Source organism: Pygocentrus nattereri, chromosome 18 (genome assembly GCF_015220715.1).
Source record: "Pygocentrus nattereri isolate fPygNat1 chromosome 18, fPygNat1.pri, whole genome shotgun sequence".
Classification (NCBI taxonomy): domain Eukaryota; kingdom Metazoa; phylum Chordata; class Actinopteri; order Characiformes; family Serrasalmidae; genus Pygocentrus; species Pygocentrus nattereri.
In genome coordinates, this window is record NC_051228.1 from 8635535 (window position 1) to 8648009 (window position 12475).

Sequence of the window (12475 nt, forward strand, 5' to 3'; positions counted from 1 at the left end):
GTAACAGACTTCAATCGCAAATCAAACGCAGATACAGTGAGCCTTTAAAGTAACGTTTGTGGAGGCAGCTAATATAAATGTGAGCATTCCAGATGAAAAGAATGCATACACAACCGCAAAGATTTGCCAGTGACCGTCATTGTTAGAGGGTGCTACTGCAAATTATAAAATGCAGATTTCGTAAGGAGCCAAATTATGCCTATAGCTGAGCAGCACAAATACAGTCCTGGAGGCCAGTGTTCAATACAGTTTGGTTTCTCACAGCCAGCCTGCTACTTTTAACAGATGTCAGCCCTGCATTTACCCTTGCTTTAGTTTTACTCCTTACCTTATTCTTCCTCCCTGCTTTCACTACCTTAAAACAGTTTTAATCCGGCATGCTGGAGTCACATACTTGTGTTGTTGACAGAATTTAGTACTGAGGTCCATGAGCCCCACTCCATGTTAAGCATTAGCATGTTCTGTGTACCAAAATAGTTTTAGAATTTAACAAGTAAATGTTAACATCTTGCTATGTCAATGTAAATCGAGAGGTTATCCAGGCTAAAAACGTTTATGATGTTGTTTAGAAGCATTACTGAATGAATAAATTGAAAAAAGGGGAGTTAGACTTACTTGTAGGCAACTCATCATCGTCGTCATTGACCGCTTAATCCAGATAGGGTTGCTGTTGTAGGCAAATGTTTTTTTTTTGTTTTTTTTTTTTAAAGAAATATTTTTGTCACTACACTGTACAATACACTACAGTTTATTTAAGATAAGGGTTTGGGGCAGTTTCAGACAGAATTTTCTTGACCTCAGTTCTGGACTTAAAACTTGATGATTTGGTTGAGGTCAGGTTGAGTTTGGACAGAATTTTTTGGGCTTAGCTCAAGTTTGGAAGTTTGCTGTGTGTTGGGTTGGAATTGGGTTTGAAAAAATTTCAGGCCCAGTTAAAGCTCCGATAGACCATAATCTCACCCACTGGGATGATGCACCTGTAGCTGATTTGGAAAAGAATATTGCCCAGCTATACTCAAGCTTTTCGCTCTTTATTGTTCTCCAGGTTGAGGATGATGACGAAGACTCTGATGTAGGCCAGTACACGCGCTCAGTTATGGAGGACGGTGGGCGACTAGAATTCGCCTCGATGTTTGACACCCTTCATGCTCAGCCGCTTGCTGACCCAGAAGACTTAGAGCAAGGCTCCTCGGCTCTTCTGGAGGAACTAGCCGTGGTGCGCCAAAACCTGCTGACGGCCTGGGCTCTCGGAGTGTCCCATGGTGGGACCATGGACCAGAGAGAGCGTTTGCTGAGATATGCTGTTTCCTGCGTCATTCGTTTGGCCCGTGTGCTCAGGATCGCTCTCCCAGTGGTGCAGCCATATAGGGAGGATAGAGGAACCTGGACCTCGCATGTATTTGACCTCCTCAAGTCTCTGCTCTGCTTCCTACCATGGGACTCCCCTCATAAGGGAAGCCGTAGCTGCTTAAGGATTGTGGTGGACCTCATTCAACGTTTTGCACATTTTTTTCTCCCTTCATCCGTGTCCAACGTTCGCTCCTCTAAGAACTTCACAGCAGCTCTTGTTATTCTCCAGGAGGCGTCTAAGAGTCTGGATCAAACATATACTTTGCCTCAGAAGACGGTGCATCAGGACCAGGATGATTGTTCCCCCTGTCCTTCAGACATGTTCTTTGTCCCACTATTACAAGAAAGTGAAGAGGCTGAAGCTGTGACGTCACAGCTACCACTGCTGAACAGACCCTCAAACAGGTTCCCTTGATTTTTAAGGTTGTTGAAAGAGATAGTGAAGCAGGACTGTTTTTCTTGCTAATTTGGTGCTTGTATGTTTTAATCTTTCTTAGATTGGTAACTATATGGAGGGAATTGTACAAGCAGGCCTTGCAATATCAGGCAGAGTTATACAATCAAAGAAACCCGGCAAGCCAGAGCAAGGAACTAGAGAACATATCAGATATCCTTTCTCAAATCCAGGAAGCTCTACAAAGAGCCGGAGATCATCTTGAGGAAAGCCCTGCCCTGCATAACATAACAGGTCAGACTTAGTCAACCAGTAAGTTCATACATGTAAAGGGCCCATATCACTGAAAAAAGTGGGGTTTCCTCACTTTTTGTGAAAAGAAAGTTTGATGTACTATATAAAAATTAAAGTTTCCAACTGTACTGTCCACTCCGTAGTCTGTGCAATCCATGTTGGAAGCTACAAAAACTGCACATTCTAAATCTTGTATTTGTGTTATCACAAAAATCAACACATTCACATTTATTCTTCTATTACGCTTTAGCCCCACCTGTTACTAGCAAGATTATTAGAAGTGTACCAACATGAAGTGCTTTTTAAATGAAACACAATATATATCACATATAGGGTTCTACTATTTCTATGAATTAAATAACTTTTTTCAGTACTATAAAGAACCCTCCTAGCCAGGAGTTTAGGATATGGGCCCTTTAAGTTAATTCAGACAGAAAATGGCTTTTATTTTTTTAAATTGCAGTTGTTTTTGATATAAGAAGGGTGGAGGATTGATTCGCTTCATTTGCAGGATGTTTGTTGCTTCTTTTTTGCCCCCCAAAGTGCTTTGCCTTTTCATAAATTGTTCTAATTGTATTCAAAACCTTGTCCTTTGCAGAGAATCTCTTTGCATTTCCAGTGGACTGACTCATATTTCTTTAACTGCAGGAGAACAGCACTTCATTTTAGGTGAATACAGTGAATGTGTCCAGGCATGGCGAGTCCAGCTGTGGGCAGAAAGAGAAACGGGTAGGCTCTTAATGTCACGTCATGCTGACTTTATGATCATTTCAGCTAGAATTAAATTACATGCACATTAGCTTCTGTCATAGACACTTGTCCATTCATGTCGTGCAGTTGGCCCACGGACGTGTTTTCTTGAGACACGCTACTGCCTGGCTCTTCTGTTTGGCCAGCTGTTCCAGTATCGGCTAAGGGAGGCCCAGACCATGTGTGACTCCCTTGCCAGGCGGTTACAGTCACAAAGTGGCCAAGTGATAGAGGATGACCAGGAAAACTGTGGTAAGGTCCAGATAAATAACAACAGTCCAAAATAGAATCTGTCACCTCTGTACATTTTCTTTCTTATTATGAGCAATTTTTAAAATATATTTTACTGCTTTGAGAGACAGGCCTTTCTCTGTGGCTTATTAATTATATGTGACCAGCAACTGAAGCCCTGTGTGTTGATATTCAATACTCATAGTATCCTCCTCCATAGATGAGACGGACTTTGGGGGCTGGCTTCCGCAGTGGGTGAACAGCGAAGCTGCCTGTGCAGTGGTGCAGTCTCTGGGCAGGTTTATGGCCTCCTACTTTACCAACCAGCCGCTTGCCATCTTTCCACCACACAGTGTGGACATCCTGCCTCCTCTACACCTGCCTCCATGTGAGTATCAGCTCACAAGAGCCTAATAAGAACCTGGATAAGGGTTTACTGATAATAGCTAGATACAGATATTTCCCATTGATTGCTGAAGAATTCACACTATGTACTGTGTCAGTGTCAGGCTGGCGCATGGTGGTGCTGTCTCAGAGTAGGGTGGCGGGTGCAGTGCGATCACAGCACCTGTCGGAGGTGTGGACAGTGGACTATGCTCTGGAGCTCCTCCTGCTGGGTGGGCTGATGCCTGAAGCTGTGTGGCTGGCTCAGAGGCTGGGTGACTGGAAGACTGCTGCATCCCTTAGCCTGGCCTACACCACCTACTGCAGGCAGCACTATGACTTTAGCAGGTCTGTTTTTGCTTACTCCAGCAAGGGTTCAGGGTTTATACCCAGCTAGGATATTTTGGCATCTTGCCCTATAGATGTAACGTTGGGGATGCTTGGTTGTAATGGTAGTTATGATTTCATAAAAATGCCTTGATCTGTCCTTTAAGAAAAAAAAAGATATTCACAAACCTAATTTAATGGTCATCAGCCCTGCTGCTGGAGGTCTACTTTCTTTCAACTTTTGCTCCAAAACTAATCCATCAAATCTTATTTATCAAATGATTGCCTTAATTAGCTCAATAAGGTGTGCTACATTTGGGCTGGAGGTAAAACCTGTAGGATGGTAGATCTCCAGGAAAAGGGTTAGTTACTGCTAATCTATAATGATGATAAATAAAGAGTTTTTGCCTTTTTGCTTTAGGCTGAAATGGAAAGAGCTGCACATCCCTGCAGAACTGCAGCCAGGCAGCATCTTTCAGACTCAGCTAGAGTCATTAATGGGCTGCATGACTGGGTTTGATGGAAGTGGCCAGGCTTTGAAAACAGGTTTGTGCTTTAGTTAACGAAACCTCATGTCTCCAAAATGTTAACTTTAATGGAGAAAGACCAAGCATACTTTATTTGTAATGTAAGTGTATTTTGGCTATTTCTGTAGGTCCATTCTTTGCAAAATTTACACCGACCCTGTTCTCTCTCAGATACAGTGGAAGTAGAAGACATGGAGTTACTACAGGCCTCAGTGCAGGAGATCCTGAAGGCTTCAGTCATGGCTGATGTGGATGTTGTCTCTCAGCCCCTCACCCAACTGCTGGATTCAGCCAAAGAGCATGCTTCCTCACTCGCCATGCTTGTGCCTCCTGCATTCTACCTACCGGCACCTCCTCTGTACTGTCCACAGCCTGCTCCTAACACACAGGTACTCTCTACAGAAACTGCATTAAGCTATAGGCTATATGTAGCTCAAAAGCGCCAATACAGCTAACAATGAATGAAAGCTGTAGGTGATTGATTACTTTGTTTTAACTGATCATTAAAAAGTTGTATCACCAGCTGGAAAACTAAGCAGCGGCTCAAGAACAGATACTTGACAGACACTGAGTGCACTTATTACCATATAAACCTTCTTCTATAATTATTTGCGTTCTTCTTAGGACTCAGTTGAAGGTGGGGTGCTGGCCCTGGAGAGAGAGTTGCGCTGCCATGTTGCTGGAGTGTTGCAGCGAGTGCTGCTGCTGTTCAGAGCTGCCCACTGCTCCCGGCCTGCTGCCCAGTGGTACATAAGCAGCCTGCGCCGCTGCCGCCAGATCTTCTGCAAGGTACATCTTTTAGCTGCCTCTCATTTGAGCACCTCAGCTTGCACTTCCTAGATTAATTGAATTCATTTGAAAGAAGTAGGTCATTTCTGGTGATGATTTATTAACAGGTCAGAAAAGACAGTGTTGAATCTAAAGATGGTAGCTTGCCGGAGGGCTTGAAGAAGTTCACTAATCGCCATGGGTTTTTCCGCCTGGGGCACAGTGGCCATGGAGACATGGACAGCGTTACTAAACAGACCATAGGTGTGTATGTTTTTATAGGTTATAATAGACTCAGAGGCTCACTGTGTAGATGTGAAAGTAACCATTAACAGAAAAAAAAGGTTCTCAGCTAACCATCTCAGATTTGATCGATACTAGTAGATAATATGCAAAGTTTTAGATTTGCATAGTCTATATCTCAGACAGAAATTAATGTCAAATCCTAAAGTTCTACTAAATGTCATTTCCTAAAATTATCACTGAGGGAATCTGAGATGTCATTAGGCCTTCAATGTTGACCACATTATCTAACGCAATATTTGTGAGGTTATTTCTAATATTAGCTTGTGATTCTCTCTATCATTGTGTAACCAGTTTAATTTTTTTTTCAAATGATTGCTGTGTATAAATGTTTACCTGTGTCTGCCTGGGTTCATCAGTGTGCTTCAGGGAGTTGTGTGGGCTGTGCTGGATGCTAAATGTTCGTGACAAGCTCACTGTTTCCTGTAGAAAGTATCAGACTGCTAGGACCAAGTCTCAAGACTCTGAGGTGCACTACACAAAAAAATCACCCAAGAGAACCTTAATGTTAATTAATAACTCCATTATAGATATTCTAAGAGGAGACTGGCAGTGCTGTGTTTTTCTATATGGAGTGCTTGGTGTTGCAGTTAACAGATGTTAGTGTGTCCGAGCTGTGTGAAGAGGCCCTACACTGGGTCTGCCGCCTGCTGCCCTTTTCCCGCTTCCTCGGTGCTGAAGAGATACTGCAGGACTTGGCCCTCAGCCTTGTGGCCGAACTGCCTCCTATTCCAATGGTAAAGACCAGCCCATACAGAATACTCTGTGTCCATCAACAACTCCAGCTGGTGTCTAAACCTCTGTTGTGCTTTCTTCTCCCCAAATGAGCAGGTGGCAGAAACACTGGTCAGGATATTTCCAGATGAGGAGGAGTCTGTCCGGGTACCTCTGCGGGACAAGTACAGCTCACTGATGCAAAGATTAAGACCCTGCACTGTGCAGACCTCAAAACAAGGTTAAATATGGCTGGTGGTTTAGCCTCCCTATAATGTGCTCTACACAGTTTCAATAGAGTGCACTACATAAGACTCTCTGGGCACTTTCATTCAGAAGTTTGTGATGTTTCATATGGACCATTCTACCAAATTAGTCCAAAGTCAAGGTTCAAATTGGTATGTTTCGGTAGTAACATGAAAATATGGGATAGCATTTTTGTAAAAAAAAATTTTTTTTAAATTTAACTCATGATTAAGATAAATCTTTCAAGTTTCCTTTAAAACAGATCAAAGGGATTAAGAAAATGGAAAAAACCAAAGCAAGCTTTCTTCTTCTTCTTCTTCTTCTTTCGGCTGCTCCCTTTAGGGGTCGCCACAGCGGATCATCTGCCTCCATCTTGCCCTGTCCACTGCCTCCTCTACTTTTACACCAACCGTCTCCATGTCCACCTTCACTACATCCATAAACCTTCTCTGAGGTCTACCTCTTCTCCTTCTACCCGGCAGCTCCATCTCCAACATTCTTTGACCAATATATCCACTATTCCTCCTCAACACATGTCCAAACCATCTCAACCTGGCCTCTCTGGCTTTATCTCCAAACTGCTCCACCTTCACTGTCCCTCTGATCTGCTCATTTCTACTCCTTGCATCTTCACCTTTCCACCTGCCTCCCTCTCATTCAAACACATGTATTCCATCTTGTCTCTACTGACCTTCATTCCTCTCCTCACCAGTGCAAACCTCCACCTCTCCACATTCTCTTCCACATGCTCTCTACTCTCACCACAGATTACAATGTCATCTGCAAACATCATGGTCCATGGAGCCTCCTGCCTGACCTCATCTGTCAACCTGTTCATCACCATTGCAAACAAGAAGGGGCTCAAAGCTGATCCCTGATGTAACCCTACCTTCACCTTGAAACCATTTGTCACTCCAACTGCACACCTCACCACTGTCTCACTATCCTCATACATGTCCTGCACCACCCTAACATACTTTTCAGCTACACCTGATTTCCTCATACAGTACCACAGTTCCTCTCTTGGCACCCTATCATATGCCTTCTCTAGATCCACAAAGACACAATGTAGCTCCTTCTGACCTTCTCTGTACTTCTCTACCAACACTCAACGCAAAAATTGCATCTGTGGTACTCTTTCTGGGCATGAAACCAAACTGCTTCTCACTGATCTGAACCTCTTGCCTTAGCCTTGCTTCAACAACTCTTTCCCATACCTTCATGCTGTGGCTCATCAACTTTATACCTCTGAAGTTACTGCAGCTCTGCACATCACCCTTGTTATTAAAAATGGGGACCAATACACTGCTTCTCCACTCATCAGGCATCCTCTCACTCTCCAGGATTTTGTTAAAAAACCTGGTTAAAAAGTCCACTGCCTTCTCTCCTAAACATCTCCACACCTCCACAGGTATGTCATCTGTACCAGCTGCCTTTCCATTCTTCATCCTTTTTAAAGCTGCCCTCACTTCCACCTTACTAATTCTCTGCACTTCCTGATCCACTATCTCTCCCCCCGTTGTCCTCCTCTCTCTCTCGTTTTCCTCATTCATTAGTTCTTCAAAGTACTCCTTCCATCTACTCAACACTCTCTGTTCACTCACTAGTTCATTTCCCTCTCTATCCTTTATCAGCCTAACCTGCTGTACATCCTTTCCAGCTCTATCTCTCTGTTTAGCCAAGCGATACAAGTCCTTTACTCCTTCTTTACTGTCCAGCCTCTCATACAGCTCATCATAGGCCTGAGCCTTTGCCTTTGCCACCATTCTTTTCGGTGTGCGACTAGCCTCACAGTACTCCTGCCTACTTCCTTCATCTCTCTGGTTATCCCACTTTTTCTTAGCTGCCTTCTTCTTCTGAATACTCTCCTGGACTTCCTCATTCCACCACCAACTTTCCTTGTCTTCTTTCCTCTGACCAGACGAAACACCCAACACATTTTTGCCAGTCTCTCTCACCACCTTAGCTGTAGTTTCCCAGTCCTCAGGTAGCTCCTCACTGCCCCCAAGGGCCTGTTGCAATTTTTCCCTGAACTGCCTGCAACCATCCTCCTCCTTCAGCTTCCACCATCTAATCTTTGGCTCTGTCTTCACTCTCTTCCTCTTCTTTGTTTCTAATCTCATTATACAGACAACCACCCTATGCTGCCTTGCTACACTTTCCCCTGGCACCTCTTTACAATCTCCAATCTCCTTTAGGTGGCATCTCCTGCTAAGGATATAATCCACCTGTGTGCACCTCCCTCCACTCTTGTATGTCACCCTGTGTTCTTCCCTCTTCTGAAAATACGTGTTCACCACAGCCATTTCTATTCTCTATTCTAAAATCTACAACCATCTGACCTTCCGCATTTCTGTCTTTCACACCATACATACCCAGCACCTCTTCATCCCCTCTGTTTCCTTCACCAACATGTCCTTTGAAGTGTGCACCAATCACCAATCTATCCTCTCTAGGGATACCATCTACCACTTCATCCATCTTACTCCAAAATTCCTCTTTCTCCTCTAACTGACAACCAACCTGTGGTGCATATGAACTGACCACATTCAAAATTACACCATCAACCTCCAACTTCAGGCTCATGATCCTGTCTGACACTCTCTTTACATCCAGAACACTTTTCACAAGCTGTTCCTTTAGGATTATCCATACTCCATTTCTCTTCCTCTCTACACCATGATAGAACAGTTTGAATCCACCTCCAGTGTTCCTGGCCTTGCTTCCTTTCCATCTGGTCTTCTGGACAGACAGAATATCTACCTTCCTTCTCTCCATCATGTCTGCAAGCTCTCTGCCTTTACCAGTCATTGTCCCTATGTTCAGAGTCCCTACTCTAACCTCCACACTCCTGCCTTTCTTTCTCTCTCGCTGCCTTCTAACCCGCCTTCCTCCTCTCCTTTTTGATGGTCTTCGACCTACAGTAGTCCAATTTCCACCGGCACCCTGCTGGTCAACAGCACCGGAGGCGGTCGTTGTTAACCCGGGCCTCGACCGATCCGGTATGGCAATCATATTTGTGATCCGCATGATAGTTTTAGCACAAGTTTTATGCCGGATGCCCTTCCTGACGCAACCCTCACCATTTATCCGGGCTTGGGACCGGCGCCAGAAGTACACAAAGTACCCCGCTAATGGCTGGTTTCAAAGCAAGCTTTTTTCATAAGTGTAAATTAGTGGTTAAGGTTTAGGTCAGACACCTCTTAAAAAGTAACCTATAAATAATGATTTTATATATATTCAGGTTATTTATATCTCAGTGCCTTGGGCGTAATAGATCATTATCCTTGTGAATATCTAAGATCAGAATACTTAATTGTTGTTTTAAATATTTTTTGTACTATGGGACCTCAGCTTGAACAAATGGTAGAATAATCTGTGTACAATAACTTCTTATACTAATACAAATGTTGATTTAGATGTCATTAAATAAACACCAGAAGACTTTTTTTATTATTTATTATTGCCAGTAACTTTTTTGATTTGATCACCATTGGAAAAATTACTCTGGATATTAATACATTGGTTAACTTCTATTTCTGACATTTATTTTACAGCTTCCTTTTAACCTTGTGAAACCTTTAAGAGGGCACCTGACTAGCTTATTAGAAACATTTTTATAGTTCTATCTGGATCCGAATGTTATTGAAAACTTTTCAACAGTAGTGTTTTGAAATTGAGCCACTGTGAAAATCTCCATGTATCATTATTGTTATGACAAAACCCCCAAACTGATAACTTTTCAGGTGGACAAAAAAACATTTAGCTTTGATTTGAAAATGAATAAAACAAGATTTTTTCCAAATTATTTCCATTGCTCCATTCTTTATTCTGTCAAAGGATAAAAATAAATAAAAAAAATGACAAAATGCAGATAGATTTTTTTTCCCCCACCGGCTATGCTATGAATGAAATTGATTATATTTACTTATCAGTAACATGTACCAATTTGTGTGTAGCCACGCAGCTTAGTGGTGGTGAGGAGGAAGAGGAGCGAGAGACAATGATGCTGCTGATACAGGATCAGCGGAGGCAGCGCTGCCGAGAGGAGCGGCATTTGGCTAAGATTCTGGCTCCACTGGAGCAGCATCTCTGGGAGAGAGATGAAGAAGAGGAGCGGGGAGGAGCCGCTACGATATTAAGCCGATTCTCTCTGGGCACTAGCTTGAGTAACAGCACGCTGACAGACTGTGAGCGACTCCTAGTGGGCAGTGAGGTGGACACTGCTGATACTTTGTCAGAGCCTCTTTCTCCAGACCTGCAGGCCAGATCACCTTATAGGTACTTTTACTAAAGTCTTTACTGTTACATCTCCTCTTAACAACGAAACTCAGAGCTTATTGATTATCGCCAAAGAGCACAAATAACCAACAGTCTCTTCCAATAGTAGTAAGACACAGTTAATGATGCAGAAGTAGTGTTAATAAAGGTTGTATGCAAATGTTTGGGGTTCTAAATGGAAATAAGTTAACAGTCTGTAGAGAAATGTGTTCACGTATATGTTCACTTATTTATATTCTTAGAAAATCAACAATTGTGTGACTATACATGTTCATAAACACAGTCTGTGAGTGCATAACAGTGCAACACTGCTTTTGTCTGTGAACTGGTCAGATCATTTTAACATGGCATGTCACCTTGTTACTGTTATATCTTCATTTTGTCTGTACTGTGAAAGAGCTAAAAACCAAGCTTGCTTTCCTTTTGTGATTATGTTTGCAGCTCCAAGTCATCCAAAGCTCAGGACAGCCCTGAACGATTAAAAATTAAGAGAAAAGAAGACCGAAGCTCCAAGTCTGTGACCAAGGGACGAGTCCAGGTGTCAGTTACCGAACAAGGAGGTGACAAAGATCACTCCTTACCAGTTGTGGGAACGTGGTTGTTTGAACTTGACGATGAGGAGTACCTTCGCTTTTTGGAGCTTTTCTTCAGCTATGTATTGGAGAAGGACAGCCTAGACTCAGAGGAGTCAGAGCTGCCTCTGCTGAGCAGCTTTTCATCACAGCTGCATGATCGAGAGCTTCACTCTGACACCTTCGACTTGTTGACTGCGCTCAAACGTCGCAAAGCTGGCCGAAAACGAGATGTGTTGCTCCCCGTGTTCTGCGCTGGCCACTGCTTTCAAACACTTCCGGAAACTCCTGAGCCACCCCCCTCCATCGGTCTCGCTCCATCTATACTCAGTGAGACCCGCACAACTCGGACCAGCATGGCTGTTCAGCCTCCCCCTGGGAAACAGCCAGGTTTATTTAGCCGTTGCCAGAGTGGTAGCCAAGCCCATAGTGAGGCACCACTCAGGGGGTCTGTTGTCAGTGCAGAAATGAGCTCTGTCCAGAACTCGTTCCCATGGACTCCACAAATAGAGCGCTGGTCCGTTAAGACTATATCCCACCCTGATGTGGACCATCAGCTGGAGCTGGACTCCAAAATGGAAGTTCAGTTTCCCAAGCTGGGCAGGCTGCTGGAATGGATGCTCCGCTGGGCAGACAGAAGCATCCTGGTCACTCAGCCCAGCAGAAAGAAGCCAGAGGGTGCAGGCGAGCCTGTGGTCATCAGGGCCAAAGCCTCAGCTCCTGCGGTGCTCTTCGCTCTTGGGCTGTTGGAGCAGAGGTTTAGTGCTGCCCTCCTGGGAGTTGACAAGCACTGCGCCCAGCTTAAAGTGAGTTAATATTTAAGATGTTTCTCTCTTATTTTATTCTGAATTGTATTGATTGGTCTTAAACCTTTTGAATGCTGCAAATGATGGTGATTTAGATCTGTTCCTGAGCCTTTTTGCTTCAGAAGGTCTCACTTTAGCCTACCAACTTTTTATGGGCCTCAGCAGGAAAATAAAGGGTGAACTGAAGTGTTTTATGACTGACAGCAGAAGCCCTAAATACTGGCAGAAGGCGTTAAACACATGTCAAGGACATAGACACGAGGGAGACTCCAATTGTGCCATTTACACAAATACGAACTCTTTTTAATACAGCCTTTTTCTGGCTCTGTGTCAGTACAGTTTACACTAGATTAATGACCGCAAAGCACTTCTCTGACACAGAGAATTTGCACGCATCAGGATACCTGAGCTACGAGTCTTTCCTTCTTGTGCGACTTGTTGTTCAAATAATTTTCAGTTCTTGTAGGTTAGGTACATATTAAATGAATCAGTAGTATAGCTGCAATTAGGCATTCTTTGGAGCTAAAA

The 12475-nt window shown here is 43.6% G+C and overlaps 1 protein-coding gene across 5 annotated transcripts in view; it reads left to right on the plus strand.

The window, feature by feature from the left end:
* Positions 1-12475, plus strand: part of cplane1 (ciliogenesis and planar polarity effector 1) — a 31348-nt gene that overhangs the window by 4616 nt on the left and 14257 nt on the right. For all 5 annotated transcript variants that reach the window (XM_017711933.2, XM_017711934.2, XM_017711931.2 and 2 more), the window contains exons 12-26: positions 1046-1755; positions 1848-2038; positions 2687-2767; positions 2876-3040; positions 3240-3407; positions 3523-3751; positions 4152-4276; positions 4429-4646; positions 4882-5046; positions 5154-5289; positions 5688-5797; positions 5919-6065; positions 6160-6283; positions 10248-10569; positions 11011-11947. In XM_017711933.2, coding sequence (XP_017567422.2) covers positions 1046-1755; positions 1848-2038; positions 2687-2767; positions 2876-3040; positions 3240-3407; positions 3523-3751; positions 4152-4276; positions 4429-4646; positions 4882-5046; positions 5154-5289; positions 5688-5797; positions 5919-6065; positions 6160-6283; positions 10248-10569; positions 11011-11947 — 3828 coding nt within the window. The remainder of the gene's footprint in view (positions 1-1045; positions 1756-1847; positions 2039-2686; positions 2768-2875; positions 3041-3239; positions 3408-3522; positions 3752-4151; positions 4277-4428; positions 4647-4881; positions 5047-5153; positions 5290-5687; positions 5798-5918; positions 6066-6159; positions 6284-10247; positions 10570-11010; positions 11948-12475) is intronic.